The 22,470-nt window shown below is 32.0% G+C and overlaps 2 protein-coding genes across 2 annotated transcripts; both read left to right on the forward strand.

Moving 5' to 3' along the window:
• The first annotated feature begins 173 nt into the window (after positions 1–173).
• Positions 174–13,549, forward strand: LOC145328508 (transmembrane protein 8B-like). The gene is made up of 23 exons (XM_080172218.1): positions 174–311; positions 2,948–3,052; positions 3,404–3,497; positions 3,915–4,030; positions 4,381–4,482; positions 5,040–5,124; positions 5,429–5,486; positions 6,338–6,455; positions 7,024–7,068; positions 7,377–7,440; positions 7,564–7,625; positions 7,830–7,885; positions 8,464–8,569; positions 8,906–9,003; positions 9,149–9,287; positions 9,697–9,762; positions 9,875–9,983; positions 10,641–10,749; positions 10,971–11,053; positions 11,127–11,170; positions 11,376–11,456; positions 11,946–12,015; positions 12,380–13,549. Exons 1-23 carry the CDS (start codon positions 189–191, stop codon positions 12,496–12,498), a joined length of 2,052 nt encoding a protein of 683 aa, XP_080028344.1. The 5' UTR covers positions 174–188; the 3' UTR covers positions 12,499–13,549.
• A 3,265-nt stretch (positions 13,550–16,814) lies between these two features.
• On the forward strand, positions 16,815–21,980 carry LOC145327437 (glutamate receptor ionotropic, kainate 4-like). Its single transcript, XM_080170987.1, has 8 exons — positions 16,815–16,921; positions 17,293–17,366; positions 17,922–18,014; positions 18,565–18,715; positions 18,786–19,129; positions 19,533–19,545; positions 19,897–20,326; positions 20,605–21,980. Exons 1-8 carry the CDS (start codon positions 16,864–16,866, stop codon positions 21,926–21,928), a joined length of 2,487 nt encoding a protein of 828 aa, XP_080027113.1. The 5' UTR covers positions 16,815–16,863; the 3' UTR covers positions 21,929–21,980.
• The last annotated feature ends 490 nt before the right edge of the window (positions 21,981–22,470 follow it).

Consider the following 22,470-nt stretch of genomic DNA (forward strand, 5'->3'; position numbering starts at 1 on the left):
GCGCATAGACACTAAACAACGCAATCGCAATAATTTGATTATTAGTATCAAGATATATTTTAGAAGAACAACTTTTAAAATTCATAGTAGTGCTAGCTAACAATGTTTTAATTTGCATTTATGACTTTAAATCCGCTGAATGAAATAAGCAATATGCTCCAAAACAAAAGAGTACTTAAAGTCTATTTATGTTGAACAGGAAAAGCTATTCTACAAAGAAGCATTTCTCCTACTTTAAATTTCATCTTCCTGAAAACGTGGCCAGCTTTAGGCTGGAACTGTCTGCCTGTCAGGTGGTCCATAAAATACAGGTAAATTGATACGGTTTTAGATGCTCTGAAAAATTAAGAGATGATCCATACACCATAAACGATGGTTTCCTTCAAAGTACCTGGTCGATAAGAACCCCTCCCACTTATTTTGAAAAAAAAATAAAAATATGGGGGATGGGTAGATTCAATCAAACGTGACAAAAATCATTGTCGACTGGAAATTCCATTTTAATTTAGACGAAATATCATGTCTTATTGACCATCTAGGTTTATAAATCTATTACAGCTACATTGTTTGTAGAAGCTTTTTATCAGTGGCGTTCGAACCGAAGGGGGCATTTGGGGCAATTGCCCCCCCCTAGCGACCAAAACGCCTCCCCCTGCCCCCCCCTAGCCACCGCCCCCCCCTAAATGTGGAAAAATGCCCCATTTTGCCCCCCCCCCTGGTCAACAAAAATGCCCCTTTTTGCCCCCTACCCTACAAAAAGCAAAACTATCCCAGTTTCCAAAAAAAAGATCAAGAAAAACTCAACAAAAAAATTTTGGCGCTTCGCGCCAAACAGACAGTTGCTATTCATTTAACCTTACCAAATTTTTTAAATTAGTGTAGAAATTAGGTTATCATCTTTTTTCATTGAACATAACAAACCAGGTAATAGGAAGTATATATTTTATTTTGTATAATATAAACTTTTTACTAAAGAAATTTTGTACATCCCCAATGATGATACACAAAATTACCCCTTATATAGATTACAATTAGTGGATGAAATGTATGGAAACTCGACTTAATTAACCAACCAATCAAAATTCCATTAAAGTCCCCAAAGTTGTTGAGCCAACGAATAAAAAAATTTTATATGAAATATTGGGGACTAGTGTAATAAATAGCCCAAAAACCCCTCCCTCCCTGCATATTTGAAGAAAAAAATTGCGCTTCGCGCCCTTCCAAATGGTTTCTGCTTTTTATCACATTGTATATTTTGTTTTTATTTCTATAAAAACATGTGTAAACAACAAATATTTATTCAAAAAGTTATTTTATATAAAAAAGAAACAGCGTTGATATTTATTTAAGCCTTTTTCTCAACACTGTATGTCTGTCTAAATGAATAACTATGTATGATGTCATTTTATTTTCAGGATAAGTTTATCATTTTTTTTGTTTACATACCCTTACAAAAAGACATGTTTTTTTATGGCAATTTTCATTAAAACTAACTACACTCTATATTCCTAACTTGATCAAATACGCCACTCTTGTTGTCTTTAATTGATTTTAGTTCAAAGGGGGAGTAAATATTTTTTGGTGCGCTTCACGCACCGCCCTTATAAATCCTTGGAAACACCCCTTAATCAAAAATGAATAGAGTTTTAAAGTGCCATTTAAAGAGGGTAGGATATGTTGATATAACTTTTTAGCTTCTCTATAATTCACTATGGCTGTCAGTACGTAATGCTAAGGGGGAAATGTGATTTTTTCTACTGCAATTAAAGATAGAAGGCTAAAACTTAATGTTAACATTCCCATCATTATGGAGTATAATTAACTATTAAAAGTTCATGGAGGTCGGACTGCTTTTCAGGATGTTTTTGGCTATTTTTGTATCTTTTAAATTTCGGGTATAGTCCCTTTTGTGACATTGCCTCTTAAGATGCATTTCGTCGTATTTTCACAGTAGCTTTTCACCTATTTATAGCTCCCGTGGGGCCAATTGCCTAACTCTGCGGGGAAATCACCAGACCTAACTTAACCTAGAATAACCTATTAAAAGCTACTATGAAAATATGATGAAATGCCCTTTAAGAGGCATTGCCACAAAAGAGACTATACCCCAAAGTTTTCCATATTTCTAAGAGATTTTTATATCTGTAGATGAAAGGACAAGTAATTTTTTTTATTTTTTACATAGTTCTTTATATCTTTGGTTTTTATGGTACGAAAATTTTTTTTGTGGATTATAATTTTAAAAAAAATGAAATTTCTCGCTGTTTCGAGCATCCAGTATGTAATTTACTTTGACTGTCATCACACAACATACAGGAAAAAGGATTTGTGACTTTTTCTACCTAAAATATATATTCATTTCATTCATGCTCTTCAAATCTACTTGTATGTATGTATGTATATGTATACCTATTTCAAATTCAATTATTATACATAACGACAACGTTTATGTAAGTGGATTATAGAAGAAACAAGGATGACAACATCCATAAGTAGCGAAGCACAAAAATCGTAGATGGGAATACGTACAGGTAGATTTAAAAGGTTTTTACTAAAATCAAGAATAGATTTATTGGATAAAATAAATATGAAACCTTGTTTTATTTTGTATGATGACGATGGTCAAAGTAAATTATATTAAAGATGCTCATAACAATGAGAAAAATTATTTTGATACTGATATCCCATAAAAGTTTGAAAATTAACACTTTGATTTAGGGGGGGGGGGGCAAAGTTTTACAAAATCTTCAAAATGCCCCCCCCCTAGACAAAGTGCTTCGCACGCCACTGCTTTTTATGTATCTATAAAACTTCATGTCATATAATTTGTCAATTTAAATTTTACTGGCCTGCCTTTGGATATTTAATCTATGTATTTGCCTATCATTTATATTGTATGACGTCATTTTTTATAGGCACTATAAAGAGCTTTTTGTTTTTTGTATAGGAAAGTATCCACGGCAAGAACAATTGTATGGAGTATGTGAATCTCCGAGCAAATGCCCTGCCACGTCATGATCCGGGAATTCAAGGATATCAAAATATTTCTAAGGTATCATGTATTATAAAGTAACAGAATGTCTACTAGTCGTGGGGGGGGGGGGGGGCTTTTCACAGGGCCTAAAAAAGTCTTTTAAATGGGGAGGGTTCGGTAGTTAAGAAATAGGTTTTAGTTAAAACAATGAAATATCACTTCTAGTCTCATGGAGGTTGAATAATGAATAGATCTGCAGTTAAGTCTATTTATAATTCTATTTATTAATCAATATCTATTAATTTGATTAAGGGGGGCGGAGTTGTATTTACAGAGTCTCGGCCTTTCAGAGGAGCAACATACTACCTTCTAGTTTTTGTCTTTTTTTTTATTTTTCCGTTAGGCTATATATCTATTTGTTTATTTAAGGGGGGCGGAGTTGTGTTTTCAGAGTCTCGGCCCTTCAGAGGAGCAACATACTACCTATTAGTTGTCAGCACTGCTGTTATCAACTTTAGCTTAGGTAATATCATTTTTTATTTAATTATGTAATATCTTTTGAAATATGTAAGGTTTCGTGATATTTTCTGCAATAACCCATTCTTGATTTTAACAAATGCTCTTTAAATCTCGTTTTCCCATCCATGATATTCTGTGCTTTGCTACTTATGGATGTTGTCATTCTTGTTTATTTACTTGGGAGGTTTTACAACACAAAAAAAATATTAGGTACACAGTTATTGATAAATCATACCTTAAAAAGTTGCTTTGCAAAAGTAGGTGTTCTTTGATGTATTAGTTGATCAACCTATCAATTTAACTTGTAATGCTATTTACTAACCATCTATCTCTCTTATTTTCTATCTTATCTATCTAGAGGTTAAGCTATCATATTGTGGTTTACCCATCTATCTATCTATCCATCTCATTATCTATCTAGAGGTGAAGACATCAGATTGTGGAGAGATAGGTCTGTATGGTGGCAATCAACAAAGCTGGTACCTCACAGAGCAGGGACTCAAGTTTAATGACTCTGCCGATGCTAAATTCACAAAGGTATGCTTAGGAAAATCTAAAAGGATTTTAATATATTTTTAAGTTTCAAATCCATGGCTTTGGTTTACTATGAGGCTCATTTCGTCCTTCTATAAATGCTGGTAAAATGATTGTTTTCTTTATAAGATCTCAAAAACAGCTAGCCTTTTTTTATTCTTTCAAGGGTACCTATTTGAAGAAAGGTCAATCTCCTAGAGAAAAAAACAAATGTGCTTTGAGTAGAAGTACAAATAATAGTAGTGCAATAGATTAAAATCTTTAAGCTAAACATTCTTAAATTCCACTAAGATTTTTAAAAATGATAGGTACCTATTTTTTTTTTATAAAATTCAGAAATAATTACTATTTAGGAACCAGAAGATGTGTTTAATTTGTTTGCCATTGACACGTCAGCAAGTGAAGCTGCTAGCAATGATACTCAGGATAATTATGATCTGGAAAACGCTTTGCAGGTAGTGATTGGTATTAATAATTAGAGGTTTTAAGAATTGAATAATAAGTGAAAACATCAGGGTTCTAAAGGGATAAGACAATGGCCGATAAATCAAATTACATCTCCAATGTTAATACACAAAATTACCCATCTGTAGATTAAAATTAGTGGTTGAAACGTTTGGACACTCAACCTAATGAGCCATCCAATCAAAATATGGTATTAGTCCCCAAAGTTGTTAAGCCAACGATTAAGAAAACGTTATTTTAAAATTTTGGGAATAGTTTAGTGAAATAAACAGCTCAATGTGTCCTACCTACCTCTCTGAAAAAGTCATTGGACGATGAATTGATGTACACTCCCAATTATAATTTCCCCTTGTAGGTTGAAAGCATAGGTTGAAAAGTTTGGACTCTGCTAGTTTTTACCAACCAATTAAGATTTATTAAAAGTATCCAAAGTTTTTGATCTAAGAATGAGAGAGCGTATTTTTAAAACTTTGAGTACCAATATAATGTACGGACGGACAGAAAACTAAAAATACAAAGGTAGCAGTAACCCCAAATCTATTTTTAGGAAAGTTACAATAATTGTTTTTCTGAGTTTCAATTTAACAGAGTTGATATGGTAGAGGATTTTTCTGTAAAGTTCATACTGCAAGGTAAAACAGCTTGTTCCCTCGAAAGTGTCTTATTGGGCACAGTACTCCCCTTTCCATATTTTTTACTTTGAAAATAAGGGGGGGGGGGGTATTGCTTTAGGTCAGTTTATGTAAGGGGGTTGATTTTCAGTGCTTGACAGGCACTTTTTGGGAAAGTACCGTAAAAAACTGAATCTACATTTCTTTTAAAGTAGCTGTAAAGATCCCTCAGAAGGCAGAAAATTATAGGTGAATCCTTATACAGCTAACATACTGACAGACAATCCACCAAGACAAATGTTTCTAAATGTTGTATATATTTCAGGTAAAACCTGGTATACCAAATGGATGTCAGTCTCTAATAGATTTCCAATAATTACAAGGTAAACTTTCTTTACTAGGATTCAGCTAGGACTTACAGACAAAGTTCGTGCAATAAAAGGTTTGGTTGTCTGTAGGACATTGGGACGCGTAAATATTCATAAACTTTAATGGCAAGATTTGGTTCAGAGATGCAACAAAATAATTACTCATGGTGTATCCCGTAATCTAAAGGTTATCCATTAGGATATACAAGTTGGAAGGAATTTTAATGTTAGGGGGAGATTTGAAAATTGCATAAAATTTTAAGGATTTTTTTTATAAAATTCGTTTTTTTGTATAATTTTTTATCTGAAAGCGGTAATACAATCTAAGTTAATTAATTTTGACATCTGTGATTGGTGGATTAAAAACTATCTGTGCTCTGATTGGAGAATCTTAAGTGTCGTACATCATTCACCCAATTAGAGCGCAGGTAGTTTCTATCCACCCATCCTATTGGTCAAATTTAATTAACTTAAATTGTATTTGTGCTTTTAGATAAAGAATTTTACAAAAAACGAATTTTATAAAAAAAAATTCTTAAAATTTGATGCAGATTTCAAATCTCCCCCTAACATTAAAATTCCTTCCAACTTATATATCCTATTATCCATCCAGGTTAATGTTCTGTTTAATGTTTCCAGGGCTTTCAGGATCATACCCGGAACTTTTAAGTAGGATTAACAACTTCATTTAAATTGTTTTGCACTACTATGTTATTTAACTTATTAAAAAAGGCCTTTTGGCCTGTTTCTGCTAACGTCCTTTTTCCAATGACTAAATTAAAAAGCCATTATAAACCAAAAGAAATGAGGATTTGTTACAAAAAAAACCTTTTTTTGGTGTATTGGTAATCTCAATATAATGTCAGGTTCGAAACCCACGAATACACAGATATTGGCGGAACACTGAACCTTGTGATGCGCCTGGATGACCTTGGCGTGGCCGAGGCACAGCGCCAGCTAGATGAGGATGGGGGTCAAGGACAGGTGACACTTTGTTTTCTTTGTCAATACGTCTCTTCCAAATTTTACCTTGTGCTTATTTTAATACTAAAATACGAAGGTATGACATATAACTAAATAAATTCGAAAAATATATATTTTAGCTATTTTTGAAGGGCTATCGTTGTACCTAAATACCAAGATCCTCTTCAAAACAGCTGAAATTACGATATATATTTTTGTCATATTCAGTTTTTGGTTACAGCTCGTTTTAACATGATAAAAAAATTTGTTTCTAAATTTCTCTAAGTGCCATTTCTTGTTCAATATAGATTAAAACCTGCCTGGGACTTATAGGAAGCTTTGTTGAAAATGAAAACCTAATAGTACCTGTTTATTGTCTATTTAGCATGACAGATGGACCTAGTAAATTACATACTGTTTGTTCATTGTTACAGGAAATGTAAAGAAGAAAATTGGCTGTAATTAGAATTCAAGTTTCCACAATCCTGTTTCTCACAGACTGACATACGGACATTTCGATTTGTACAGTAGATTCGCCTCTCAAAATATTGTGGTCTCTAGAATAAAAAAAAAGTTTTTAATATTTCAGGTTCTGCGGGTGTTTGCCTGTGTAAGTTATGGACGGTATCCAGAGGTAGGCAATACCATGAAACATATAGTTTCCCTTAAAGTGCCTTGTTGAACATATTAACACTCCTTATTTTAGATTGATTTTAAAAGTTTGGGGGTAGTAGGAGGTAAAGGGTTAGATTTTGTTTGTTTGTATTTTATTTTAGGTCAGGTTAGGTTGTATTGGGTACAGGGTAGCCCCGCAGGGTTAGGCCCTTTTAAAAAAACAACAGTGGGGTTTCTGTCCTCACTGGGAACTGTGAGGGAAAGCACCCATTCTTCTTAACAATCCAATTTAATTGCTTTTTTAGACCAATTTAATTTGTATTTTAGACTAAAGATGGAATACTTGAATGTGAGGATGGTGAAAAAATTAAAATAGATACCGATATACCAGGTGAAAATAAGTTATTTTTTTGACCTATAGTTAAATAAGTTAAATTGTTTTGATTAGCGAATTTAAATTTAAAGAAAAAAATATTGCTGTATAATTATATACATATGTATTTAAAATTTTCAGTTGGTAATGTAACAAGGATGATACCATTTCCGAAGCCGGGACTATGGTTTGTTGGAATACAGGTAATTAAAATTATGATAAATGAATCATACTACTATTTCAGTATTAGAAATTGATTTCTTGTAGGTTTTTTAGAAGCTACTATACAATTCGATATGTCCGCCAGTTTGTTAAAAACGATTTGGAGGAAACGTGAATTTTATTTTTAAACATTTTATTTATAGAACTAATTTGCCAATGTCCATTAATCAGCTGTTTACTTTCAGGTTGAATGTATAAATCCAGAAACAAGATCAAGAGAGGATTGTTGGGGTGATAGAAGGTCATTTTCTTTTGTTATTTTAGGAGATTTTATGGTTGGATGGTCTTTCCATTTTGACGGGAGGGGAGGGGGGGGGGGGAGTGTCTCTAACTTTGTTCCTTTTTTGGATTTTGAGAAATTCTCTGCTGCCATTTACCTAATCATTAAATAAGAACACTTACTTGCTTACTTTTGAAAGCGAGATCAATTCAAGTTTTGTTACTTTAACCTTAGAGTACCATTCGACCTAGGGGGGGAGTGGACATTGGAATTTTTAGTGTTTACACTAGTCCCCAAAGTTTTAGAATAACGTTTTCTTATTTTTTGGCCCAACAACTCTTGGGGACTTTTTGTGAATTTTTATTTGTTGTTTCATTAAATTAAGTATCCAAACGTTTCAACCACTGATTGTAATCTACAGAAAGGTTAATTTTGTTTATCATCATTGGGTTTGTACATCAATTTATCGGCCATTGTCTTATCCCTTTAGATCCCTGCTGTCGACTTCTTTAAACTGAAAGGGGAAGTAGGTTTTAAATGAAGTCAAATTTATAACTGTATGACATTAAAAGTATTCATTATATAAAACTATGATCCAGGTATAGTTCCATGATGACCTCTCTAAACATTCACCTGCAGCCCTGTGGGTACCGGGAACAGGATCAGATCTGCGGAGACTTTGGCGTTTGTGTTAGATCACATAAGGTGCTAATATTATCCTTATAGTAAAGTACCAGGATGTCTGTCTGTCTGTACCGAAGGATCTCGCTAACCGCTGAACCGATAAAGTTCTCCTTTACAGTAAGATTTTTATCGGCTCTAAGATGGTTTTATGCTATTTTGCTTTTTTGAATAATTCTGGGACTGGTTTAATGTTATTTTTCTGCCCTTCTTTTCTACCGTATAGTTTTGAGGATACATGAAAACTTATAAAATTACAAAAATTGTATGTATAATGAATTACATAAATATTACCTATTCGGTTTTCTGAAACTAAATGGAACAATCTTTTTAACAAAATTTTGATTTTAATATTTTCAGGGTAACTTTCTGTACACGTCCTGTCGTTGTGCGAGCGGATACCGGGGCTGGACATGTGATCAGACAAAGCTGGATAATCCTGCAGCTACTCATCAAAGGTAATGTTTAGTTTAGCTATTGATTGATTTTCAAAGACACAATTACAAGTCAGCACGTGGTTCTCGGGGTGGAGACATACAGTTGTTTACCAGCCTCACGTATTGTTTTACTCTAGGTACCTAATATATATTGTAAAAATTTTAGTAACACTCTGCTGTTGACGTTATCGAACCTGTCCTTCCTGCCAGCCATCCTGTTGTCCTTGTGGTACAAGCTGTACACTGAATCTCTGCTGTACACCAGCACCATGTTCTTCTCCAGCTTCTATCATACATGTGATCAGGTACAATACAGGGTTTTATGTAAAATAATATAGTTTTTGTTCTGAAACTTAAGATTTCGATAACTACAAAACTTATTGAGTTCTTCCTTTTAGGGAATCTTCACTAGTTGCAGGAAGGTTTTAATCTATTTTGTCCCCATTCTTACTCATTGTAATACAAAGCCCTTAGTTACTAGGGGCGCAGCCACTAGTAATTTATATTGTCATAGAGAAACACCACTACTACCCCCTTATTTTCAATTTGTTTTAATGATAATAGAAGATAACTGTGCGATAATCTGGCTATGTTTACTTCCTATCTAAAATAGAATATTATAAGTAAGGGGGATCATGAAAAATAAATTGTTTCATTACCAAATGTTAAGGGATTTAAATTGTCACTGTGTAATTTCATTTTTTTTTATTTCAGGAAATAAATCAAAAGCATTTACCTGAGCTGTTAGAAAAGGCTTGTGCTCAATTTTACTCCAAAAAGGTAAAAAGATAATTCAGGTTTTTTTTGAGACAGTTATTGTTTTTACTGAAATAGAAATTTGAATTATTTTTTTCTCATTTAAAAATATTCATTGCAAATTTCCTTTATTTAGGAGGTAGTTCAGTTTTGTGACTTTTTTTGTGCCATATTATCATTCTGGGTGACAATCATTACAATGGCAAGGTTGCCAGACAAACTTGTCAACTTTCTACACATGTTTGGTAAGTTGCTTGATTCTTAAGATAAGGTTGCCATATTATCTTTAAATGACAAATTTCCTTTATTTAGGAGGTAGTTCAGTTTTGTGACTTTTTTTGTGCCATATTATCATTCTGGGTGACAATCATTACTATGGCAATGTTGCCAGACAAAATTGTCAACTTTCGACTTATTTTTGCTAAGTTGATTGATTCTTAAGATAATAGTGCCATATTTCCTTTTGAGTGACTTCAGTACTAAAGCGAGGTTGCCAGACAAACCTGAAACTTTTACCTACATATGTTGTTGTTGTTGTTTTGGCTGCTCATAGTCAGTTTCCGGTCCGGGTAGTCATCAGTGGGGTGAGGGGGGGGGGCGTGGGCTTATGGTGGGGGCTCTGGAGGGGGGCGTTGGAGGGGAGGAAGGCTGGTGAAACTTGGATGGGAGGAGAGGAAGGCAGCTACATGGGTGGGATTTTGCCAGAGGTCCATAGGAGTAAGATTTGTAGGATTATTTGGGCATGAAAAGAGGATACAAACCTACATATGTTTAAAGAATTATTCGACTCTTACTATGCCAAGATAAAGATTTTTTCTGTCAGTCTATAAGGAAATCAAAGAAAATTTAAAATAAATCTAATAGGTATTTAGTATTTACTTGATATACTTATTTCTTTCTAGGTGTACTGTTAACAGCTGTACTAGTACAGTATAATAGGAATGGAATCCAGGTTTTCGCAGTGCCTATACCTTTGGGGGTCGCTGTTCTTATCATTTCTATATTTGTCAGGTTAGCCTTCAAAAAAATATGTTCTTGGTTTCATTTTTATCTAAAAGGCCTCTGCCTCTAGCCCCCCTGAAGTGTCTAGTCAAGTTTGATTAATAAAAGGCCTGTACAAAGGAACAGTTTCCACCAATAATTTTTTAATTCAATTTAGATTTTAATTTGAATTTGTGGTAATCAAATTTTGAGGGTACATTAATTTATAACCTTGGTTTTATTTTCTGTAGATGTTATCAACGGAAGAGGATGTTAAGGGCCAACAGAAACTGTACCATCTGGCTCTCATTAGCTCTTCTTTCTGCCATTTCAGGTAAAAATTTATTTGCTTTTGTTTTTGTCCTTGTTATTATAAAAGTACTAAATTAAAATCCTGTTTATTTTAGCTGTGCTAGTGTTTGCTTTTGTAGAAACAACCACAAATTACCAGGTAATGAATTTTTTAGTGAAAATAAGGGCATTGTAGGTGTATTACCTTTCTCATGAAAAGTAAAATAAGTTAATGTTTTCTGCATTAAATGCATTTTTATAGAATTGAAAAAATGCTACTCAAAGACTTATATGTTACCTAGTGTATTTTTTAAGTATTTGTTTTATTGAATTTTTGATTAACTGTTAATAATTGTTTTCTTTAGTATGTTCACAGTGTATGGCATTGTCTGATTTCCATGTCCTTGGTATTTCTTCTACCTTATTGTAGAACAGAGAAACAGAAGGTATGATTCCTGTAATAGTGAGGTATAATTGTCTTGTCTTGATTGTGTTATCAAGGAGGGTAAGGGGGTTGTTTCCCCCCCTACCCTCTTCTGCACTACTTTGGCTATACTTCTAATGAACTAGATATTTTAAGTTTTCTTTTTTAATGTTATTTAGACCTAATCAAAGCTTTTGATCCCACGAAATTATAACTTTCATGTTTGTATCCAACTAGGTCTTCAATTAGGGGTCTCAAAAAATCTTTACGACTTATTGTCTATCTTTTTACATATTTCCAGACGTTTTATCAAGAAATAGGATGTTTATGTGTCAAAGTATGAGGATGTCTGTTTGTCTGCCTATGCGTGTTATAGCATTTTTCATCGGTTTTGAAAATTTATGTTTGGTTGACCTTATGGGCTTTGTACGTCTTAAATGAAGCGAGATTTAGCTTTTTATCGCCAAAGGTGCAACACTTTACTTGAAAACTAATCTTAATGTGTATTTAGATAACTTTTCTTGCTGGTTCATCATTACGGAGTAGCGTTGAGACTCAAATTCTTCAAATGAGTTCAACAGGTAAACTTAACTTGTTTTGGTTAACATGGTTGTAATTGAAGCTTTTCTACAATTGGGGTCGGTGTGTCCTTCCTTCTGTTACAGATTTGGTTTGTTTAAATTGTCTTCACAATTAAAATCAGAAAGCGATGAAAAGGGGAGAGACACTGGCACTCTGACACCCTCCCACATAATAGTTATAAAACGTCTCTGGAGAAATCAGAAGCTGGTTTATTGCATTAGGAACCATATTGGTTCAGTGGTATGGAGTTTTTGCTACAGACTGACAGACATCCTGTTATTTTTATATCTTTCTATAAATAAAAAATGGTATTAAAAATAAATTTATATTTTAGAACATATGACTAAATATTAATGTGTTTAGGTACTGAAATGAATCTAACTGAAACCACTACCTCAACTATGACAACCAATACAGTATTAGCTGGAACAACACAAAGTGCACCTGTCACTGTTGATAACAACATTGAAAATAATCAATAGGAGTATGGATGGACACCCAAGAAATTTCAACTTAGTTAAATATTAACAATAATACAAAATTTTAATCTCTCTCTACAATTCTTTAGTAATCCAAAAATTTTGTCTAGACAAATTTTTTCATGTTCTTTTAAAACAGTAAAAGTATATTGAGCCTGGAGGGGACATTGGACTGTAAATTATTCTGGTGCTCAAAGTTTTTAAATTTGTTCTCTCATTTTAGTTCTTTTGTTAATTCCTGATTGGTTGGTACAGGCTTACAGTGTCCCAACATTTCAAACAATAATTTTTATCTGAAGCAGGGTTAATTTAGACCATCATTATTGGTGATTTCCATCAATTTACAGTCCATTGACTTATCTCCCAAGATCCCAGACTTTTTTGTTATTTGAGAAGAAATGTAACCCAAAACAACAATCAAATAAGATATTCAATTATAAACAAAGTACATTAAGTAGATACAATTGAATTGTAAGAAAACTACCAATATATATTCACAATAAAATTTGATACAAACATTAGAAGGGGGGTGGGGGGGGGGGGGGGGGAGATCGTGTAGAACAAAGTTTTTAGTACATTCAGAAACATTTTAGAAAGCTAAAACTTTATATTGATTTCTATAAATAGGTAATAGGAAGCTTTTAATTGTACAAAAAATTTTTTTACAGATTCTCTATGTAGATTGTAGATTTTATTCATATAGTTAATTATGAAAGCTCACAAAAACTATTATAATACTCAGAATTTAGTCACTTTAAAACAACAAAGCAATGTATTAAATAATCAGTATTAAAATTAATTTCCCCCTTCCAAATTATTTTTAAATAAAAAGGTTAGTTATACCTAAAAAGTTTTGAAAAATTATACAGCAAAAAATATTTTCTTATTCTTGCCCTTTTATTGATCTCTATGAGAAAATTAAATGAATATTTTATGTAATATAAGATGACATATTTTTATAGCTTTGTATATAATATGTATGTTATGTAATTAAAATTGACACTATATTTTTTAAAAATGTATTTTTAGATAATAAAAGCTTATGAGATGTTAATAATTATAAAGATGTAAAACGAGATCATTTCCCTTTAAAAACCTTTTAAGGAAAAGGAACCCCCCCCCCCCTAATTTTTTAAATAGATTAAAAATAAGGGACCGAGGTAATTCTTTTCCTATGTTTAATCACTGCAGGGGTCTAACCAAAGAAACTAACCCACCCCCCCCCCCCATTCTTTGTTCCCATTTTTTTAAAATTATTGTGTTTGTGTGCTCGACTATTCACTTTAAGGGAAACCGCCCATAACTATTTACATGAAGTGTTTATACTTCTCTCGTTTGTTTGTTTGGATTTGGTAAAAAAAATATCCACAGGAGATAAAATTCACATCTTTAAAATAGAAGCTCAGCTCTAATTGATAATTTATACGTGTTAGAATTGTCCTATCTATTTCATACTTTGAGTGATGGTTTCTATAACAGATGTTTCGATTTAAGAAGCGTAGCAACTCTATATGTATTACTAGAGTTGGCTCAATATAAATATATCGCTATTGGCTAGTTTTCTATTAGTACATGTCTATTTATCTATTTCTCAATAAATCAATTTTCCTCCCCCGCCATTACTATCTAAAAGAAAGAAGTAAATATTTATTAATTTAAATGATTTTAAAAAGATTTTTTCAATTATATTTTTTTCACATTACCATCACCAAAGGGTTAATATGATTAAAATTTTTGTTTTAATATTTTAACACAAAGGAAGTGTCGCCACAATCGAATTCTTTTAAAATAGAGTTTTCTTAGATTTACTCTATTATGAACGTATATTTTTTATTTATGAAATAAGGATTAAATACTTCAATGTAATTCAAATATCTACATGAAGTGAAAAACTTATTTCATTCCATAAACAAATAGAATAAAGGTCTTATCGCTTTGGTCAATGAGAGTTTATTATGGATTATTGGAGCACTATGAGTTTTAAACACTTTACCATTGGAAGACTCGAGCTTATTTATAGACGTTTATTTCCTATATAGATCTGTCATGGATCTTGATGCAATAAAGCAGGCCATTTTGTAAATGTTAAAAATTGGAAGATTTCATTAAATAAAAGTAATCGCAAATATACTTAGTAAATAACTATTTTGTGAACAGCTTTTTGTATGATATAATTTTTATATATATCTGATTATTTGAAGGATGAATTTTAACACGAGAGGTCCAATGTCAAAAGCGATGTCTGCTTATAAAGTTCTGACACTCTAAAAATTTTAAAACTTTGGGTTGCCTGCACTCCCTGCCTTGGACGTCCTTGCCCCCTCCTCTCAATTATGATGAACAAAAATACCCCTATTGTAATAAGGTTCTCACTACTAGTTTGTAGCGAACTATTACAAAACAACATAGATCCTTAAGAATTTGAAGTCAACGAATGACGGGACATGTTTTGAAACTTTGGAGGCCAATATAGTTTACAGAACCGATTGGGCTCTGCTTTTCAGGGAATGTACCTACTGGTCACTTCATGGTTATAAATTAAATATTTTCAAATTTATTATTACGTCAAAACTTTTTGAAACAGAAAATTTTTAAAGTCTGAAAGATAAATATAAAAAGTTTGTAAAAATAAGAGTTTATGTTAGCTAGATATAGAAAATAAGAGGGAAATATGTTTAAAATTGAATCTTGAAGTCTATTCTGCACCTATCTACGTCAAAATTAAATATACAAGATGTATTTTTTGCAATAGAATATTGCATCATACATAAATAAACAAAAAATGAAGTAAAGAGGGGAGGCGGATGTGCCACTTTTTGAAACCAAAACTAAAAGTCAAAGGAACTCAACTAAAAAAAGAGTTACAGGTCTGACATTTTGCATGGTAGTTGCTTTATAGGGGTACAATATGGAACTGAAGAAACGGCGGCGCAACCGCCGAAAACCGCCGAGAAAAAGCAAAAAAAAATTCGGCGGGAAACGGCGGTTTTCGGCGGTTGCGCCGCCGTTTCTTCACAGTTCCATAGTGTACCCCTATAAAGCAACTGCCATGCAAAATCTCAGACCTGTAACTCTTTTTTTAGTTGAGTTCCTTTGTTGACTTTTAGTTTTGGTTTCAAAAAGTGTCACTTTCGCCCCCCCCCCCCTTTAACAAAAATCTACTTAAAAACTCAAAATGTTTACTTTTTAAATCAAAATAAAAATTTTAATCTTATAGAATAGACCAAAAACTCATAGTTTTCGTTTATATTTGAGCAAATTTTCTTTTGGAGTTTCACAAAAGTATCCCTTCGTAAGTGTAAAAGGTTGGGGTTAAAATATTTTAGCAAAAGTTTCGAGATTGAAAACAAGAGTTAGTGGTCATTGGAATGTAAATTTTGAAAACACATTTTCTCATTCGTTGGCCAAAAAACTTTAGGTTTTACTATCAAATCTTGGTTAGATGAGTTTATTGTAATTTTAAATTTTTCAGGTAATTTGATTTTTGATATTAAATACTAATTTTCAATTTTCGCAGATATTCTAAAGTTAGGACCTGTCAATATGGAACTGCTCTAGAGTAAAATCTATTTTTTTATTCTAGATTTTATACCTAACACAAATTATCTAATGAAATCAGCTTTATAACGAAAATGTGATATTTAGTGATTTATTGACAATCAAACTGTCGAAGATTTAAATCTATGATACTTTATTCTATTTTTGCCCTACTAAACTCATTTGTCATATTCATTCGATTTTATTTAAATTTCTATAATAATTATGACTTATAAGATTGCACGGAGGGAGGGTTTATTGGGATGTTTATTACACTAGTCTTATTTTGTTTTCTTATTTGTCGACAACTTTGGGGACTTTTATTTAATTTTGATTGGTTGGTTCATTAAGTTGAGTGTCTAAACGCTTCAACCACAAATTGTAACCTACAGACGGGGTAAATTTGTGTATCATCATTGGGAATGTATTTCTAATTATTGACCATTGTCTTATCCCTTTAGATCTCTGATAAGTTTAACTGCACACCAAGGGATCACCAGGGATTTCAAGGGAAAGGACAATGGATGAAAAACTGATGTCTAAACTCAACAAAAAAATACTCCTGAATATTAATGTTATACCAAAGCTTGGATTCTAAAGGTTTTTACTTTTTAAACTAATTATGATTGTATATAAAAATACATAAAGTTTTTAATCCAACTAATAAGATATCTTTTTTATAAAACTTTGGGTACCAGCATTATTTTCAGTCCAATGTCCCCTCCCTGAAAAATTACAGGCAGTTTGTTTATACAAGGCGTATATATTTACTGCTTCAGTTATACTGACCAAGTTAGACAAGACATGTGAGTTTAAACTAAACATAAGAAAATGTTATCCATGAAAACAAAAATCTTTTTTATTATTTGTTTGATCAACGTATTAAAAGGTCAGTTTATTTGTTAAAATTACATATAAAACTAATCAAATTTGCTAGGAAACACATATATATTTATATATATATTTTACGCTACAGAAATCCCGTTAATGGATTTATTATTACTTGCATGTTACAACATATTTTCAAGTATTCTTATATAGTAAAACTTGCCGCGATAAATAGTGAAATAACCCCTTCCCTCCTGATGGATGAACGAACTGATCAATAAATGAGTTTCATGTTGGCAGGCTAAATAGACGACAGTTTGCACCTGTCATAACATCCACTTATATTATAAATCCATTATCCTTCTACTTTTAAGTATGGCTAGTATAGATACTTTTTTTTCATAATTATAACTGTTTTAAATGTTATTTCAGGAGTTAAATCAAATAACAGAGAAAACGTTGGTGGAGTAAGAGCTAGTCTCCAAACAAATTATCCAATTAGCAAGGTAAAATAATTTCAGTTGGTTTCCCTTAAAGTTCCTAGACGATCTTAGACCCCCCCCCTCTCTTCCTCTTATTTTGAGTTAATTTTAAAAAGGGGAGAAAAATAGTGTTTATTTTGTCTGTTAATGTTTTGCTTTAGGTTAAGTATATTGGGTGCATGTTGGTCCATCAAGGTTAGGTCCCCCCTGCGGGTTAGGCATCATGAAAAAAACTGACAATTCCCCTTTATTTTTAATCCGTGTAAAATAATGGGGTTTCAATTTCTTTAAAAACTTGTTGTTTTTAATGGAATAAATTGTTTTGTTTGTTAAACATTGTTCTTAAGTCAAGATGTCATTAATTATGATAAATGTAATAAGGTTATAGGTTTATTTGTTTATCCGTTAAGATATCGATAACTACTGAACTGAGTTCTCAATATAAGATTTAAGATTCCTTTTTTTTTAACACAAACTTTACATACTTATTGGCTTACAGACTAACAATCAACAAAAGTTTAATAAACAAAGCTTTTTATTGATTATTATATAAAAAAAAACAATTTAACAAAATTTTAGGATAATAGAACATTCCAAATTGGAATTCTGATAGATGAGCATGATCGAAATATGAAATTTCATGTGAATGAATCAGTACATGCTTATAATAAGGTATTATTTATCATAGCTTTTCTATAATTAGGGTTGGTCAGTCCATCCGTTCCGGACAGTTAGCTCTTATCTTTAATTTAAACAGTTTAGAATTGTCCTATAGATTTTAAATTTTGCATAATGATTCCTCTAATTATTGGGTATGATTTAGGAAACATAGCAACTCTATAATTATTACCAAAAAGTACTTATATCCATTTAAAACATGCTTACCACAATATGTATATTGTACAGTTTTGCAACAAATTTGTTTGGACTTATGCATTAATATTATGCTTATTCACTTCTGACACTCTACAAGTGTTAATGTTTGTTTGTTCTACCGTTTCAGGGCTTCGCTTATATGGATGCTGTCATCCTTGTTATATTACAAATGCAATTAAATAATGATGTCTCCTAATATAGATTTTGATGCATTCTGCTATTACAATTTCCAGTTAACACTAACATTCTTAAGACAGCAATTTTTATGATTTCCTAATGCAAAATAGTATTTTAATGTAATTGTACATTTTAGAAAATTTCTGTACAGATTTTTTAAATTTTACAGGTTGACAGAGCATTAAAATTAGAGTTTATTGTGGTAGAAATTGATCCTAATGATACTCTTGGCCTTCTAAACAGTGTCTGTTATGCTCTTAAAAATGGCTTGGTAGCAGTTATATCTACTCTTCAAGAAAATGATGATATCCAATCTATAGGTTTGTACATTTAGATTATTTTTTTATGCAAAAATCTTTATATTAATATTTAATTTGTTTTATTTTCTAGTGTCCAATTTTGGCATACCTTTGATATTGATAATCTCAGATAAAACTGAATCTCATCAAACAAATGTAATAAGTTTATTTCCAAGCTTAAAATTTATTTCTGAAGCAGTGATAGATCAAATGGAATCAAGTACTGATCTAAGCTTAATTTACTATCACAATCCAACTGATATTAACCCATATCTTGAACACAAAACTAAACTAAGACAATTTGTTTTCCAGTCTGCCAGAAATCTGTCAATTAAAAGTATTAATGAGAGGCACATAAAGAATATTATACTAAGTAGATGTGATAAAGAAACTGGGAAGAAGTTCCTTGATGAAGCTATGAATGCAGGAAAGCTAGTACATTATGTGATTTATTCTTGAAAACTTTTAGGATCTAGTAATATATTGCCAAATTCATAAATTTATTTTCCCCCAAAAATGGAAAACAGTCATGTAATTTTATGAAAGAAACATAATAAGAAATTACCTGAAATATTTTAAACTAGTTGACCTAATCAATTCTATAAATGGAATTCTTTATTTTTTAAATTCACTGAGTGAAAAAGTCTTTGATACTTCCCAGCTATTTATTGAAATATATTTCGGTGGACATTGCACCCTCATCAGTCTAAATGACATAAATTATATTAATTTAATTTACATATTAAAAGATAGGTAGAAATAAAGAAATTTGTAGAACTATAAAGGCAGAAATGTTGCTAAAAAAAGAAGAAAATAATATGATCAACCTTGAGCTTAGTTGGATGTTAAAAGTAAACTAGAAGGGATTTTTTTTAGCAAGAGACAATATCAGCAGGGGGGAGTGTTTAAAATACATTAATATACATAAATTTTAGTATTTAACATTTTATATGAAAAAAATTATTTTCTTTTTTATTAAATTATCATTCAAAATTAAAGCTTACTTTTATAGATAAAGTATTTAGGATTAGGTTATGCTGTATAGATACTGTAGAATAAAATTAGTATTTAGAAGTCAAGCTGTTTATACATTATTGTTGATAGTCAAAAAACAATTTTTTTGGTTATTTTGAAAAAACTTTTTTATATATGGGAGTAAGCTATCATTTACTATTGAAATAAATATGTACTTTCTATAACAGGTTTGGTGTTTTCAAACAAAACATTTATACTGCCCTGTCTAAATTTGAAGGATAGATATATTAGAAATTACTTAAAACTTGGTGCAAGTGTTGTTCTTTTAAACCTGAAAACTAATGAAACAACGAATCTGATCTTCAACCTACTATCAGATAGCTTCAAATTGTTATCAAGAGGAATTGCTAAGGTAATAAAAGCTCATCAGCTAGAACCAATTAACATGTCATCGTGTTCTAACCCACAATATTGGAAATCTGGTCAACCTTTAATGAAGAAAATGCTGAATTCGTCTTTTCTGGGCAGGTCTGGAATCGTAGAACTTGATGAAAATGGCAAAAGGGCCAACTTTGATCTTAATATTTTGCATATAAAGTTAGGACAAAGATTCCATGATGGAATTTGGAACAAAAAACAAGGATTGTACATGTCAAGGTAAAGGTTGTGCAAGTCAAGCAAAATTAAAATAATGAAAGATATTGATCATTAAGGAAATTAAGTGATTAATGATATCCAAGACCTTTGATTTTCATAATCAGCTGTTCTTATTTTTATTGAAAATGACATAAAAATAAAAAAAGTTTTGATAAGTTAAAATAAACATATCTGGTTTTCATTATATACTTCCTAAATGAAAATCTTTTAAATATTGTAACAATTATCATGGGTATAAATAAAATCTTTTGTTGACAAATGCACAACTTGTCATATAGTTCAGATCATGTGGAACTAAACAACTGGTTTGAACCTCTGATTAATAATGCCCAAGCTGATCTAGTAGTTGCAACAGTTCTTAGTGATCCATATGTGATGAAGGATGTTAAGGAGAAAAGGCCCATTTACAAAGGCTTTGCAATGGATCTAATAGAGGAAGTTGCTAAACTTGTTGACTTTAAGTACACAATAGTTGTTAAAAATGAATATGGAGTTGTTGATGACAATGGTAACTGGTCTGGCATTATTGGAGATGTTATAGATGGAAGAGCTGATCTTGCTGTTGCTGATCTTACTATCAATTATGACAGAGAAAAGGTCGTTGACTTTTCCATGCCCTTCCTAGACCTGGGGATCTCTATACTTTATGTTTCAGAAGAACAATCTAGGTCACATGATTTATTTTCATTCCTGACACCATTTTCATCATCCGTATGGTGGATGATGCTTGTGAGTGGCTTGGTAGTATCATTAATTATGTATCTAATAGCCAACATATCACCATTTGAAACAGCTAAACTAGATTCTGCTGAAGGTAAAAGTGATTTTGCATCTCTCAGGCATTGTATGTGGTTTCTAATGGCAAGCTGGGTCCAACAAGGATGTAACTTTATGCCCATTGCATTCTCAACCAGAACCATTGCATGCTTTTGGTGGTTCTTTATTGTTATAATCATTGAATGCTATACAGCAAATTTAGCAGCATTTCTAACAATTGAAAGAATGAAAATGCCAATATCTTCTATCCATGACCTGGCCAAGTCTAATGTCATGTATGGATCAATACAATCAGGATCAACTCTGGAATTTTTTCATGACCATTCAGATCCATTCTATAAAAGAATGTACTTCAAAATGAAAGAATGTGATGAGTGTCTACCAGATTCCACTGAGCATGGCGTGGAAAAAGTTCTTGAAGAACAGGGTCAATATGCATTCTTCATGGAATCTACAAGCATAGAATACCATACGGAGAGAAATCATAACCTTGTGAAGATTGGAGAAAATCTAAATTCCATTAGTTATGGTATAGCAATGAAGAAAGGATCTTTACTGAGGCCAGCAATAACAAGTGCAATAATATACCTGAGACAAAATGGCACACTGGACAGGCTCAAGCAGAAATGGTGGAAGGATAACAAAGATCATGATTATGGCCATTCCCATGATATGGAACCAATATTGGAAGGTGTGAGTACTTTATGCCTGAGAAGTCTGGGAGGTCTCTTTCTTGTTTTGTTTCTGGGCCTTCTCTTAGGTCTGGCAGCATTAGGTATTGAATTAATTTGGATACACTGTAAGAAAAAGAATTTGTTTATCTAAGTTTTGATTGGGAATTATAATGTTGTTTGTAAAACATAAAATGATACTAATAATAAAACCATTCATATTTTATAAATGTTTTATTTGCTACTAGCAGCTTCGCCCCTAGCTTTGCGCCAAGAGGTACTTTAAAAAAATAAATAAAAAATTGGGTGAGCCTGCTTCCATTTCGAGAAGAAAAAAAATTGAGGGGAATTTTTTTTTTGGGGGGGGGATTGGGGTATGTCTCAGCCCCCCAGAAAATAGCTTTAAACCACCACAGGACCAGTATGTATATTCCCTGAAGATTAGAATCCAATTGGTTCAGTGGTTACCGAAATCTTAAGGGACAGACGGATGGATACAGACAGACATTGTTGTTCTACTTTGTATTATAGACTAGCGGCTTCGCCACTTGCCTCTAAACAAAAAAAAATAAGAACTACTGGTTCTGCCAGTAGTTTTATGGCACTGACTTCACAATAAACAAAATATTGGGGATTTTTTGTTTGTTTTTTTTGGAGGGGGATTGGGGTGTTCCAATAGAAAATAGCGTAAAACCA

This window comes from Acartia tonsa, chromosome 9 (assembly GCF_053477335.1).
Source record: "Acartia tonsa isolate MP-2025a chromosome 9, ASM5347733v1, whole genome shotgun sequence".
NCBI lineage: Eukaryota > Metazoa > Arthropoda > Copepoda > Calanoida > Acartiidae > Acartia > Acartia tonsa.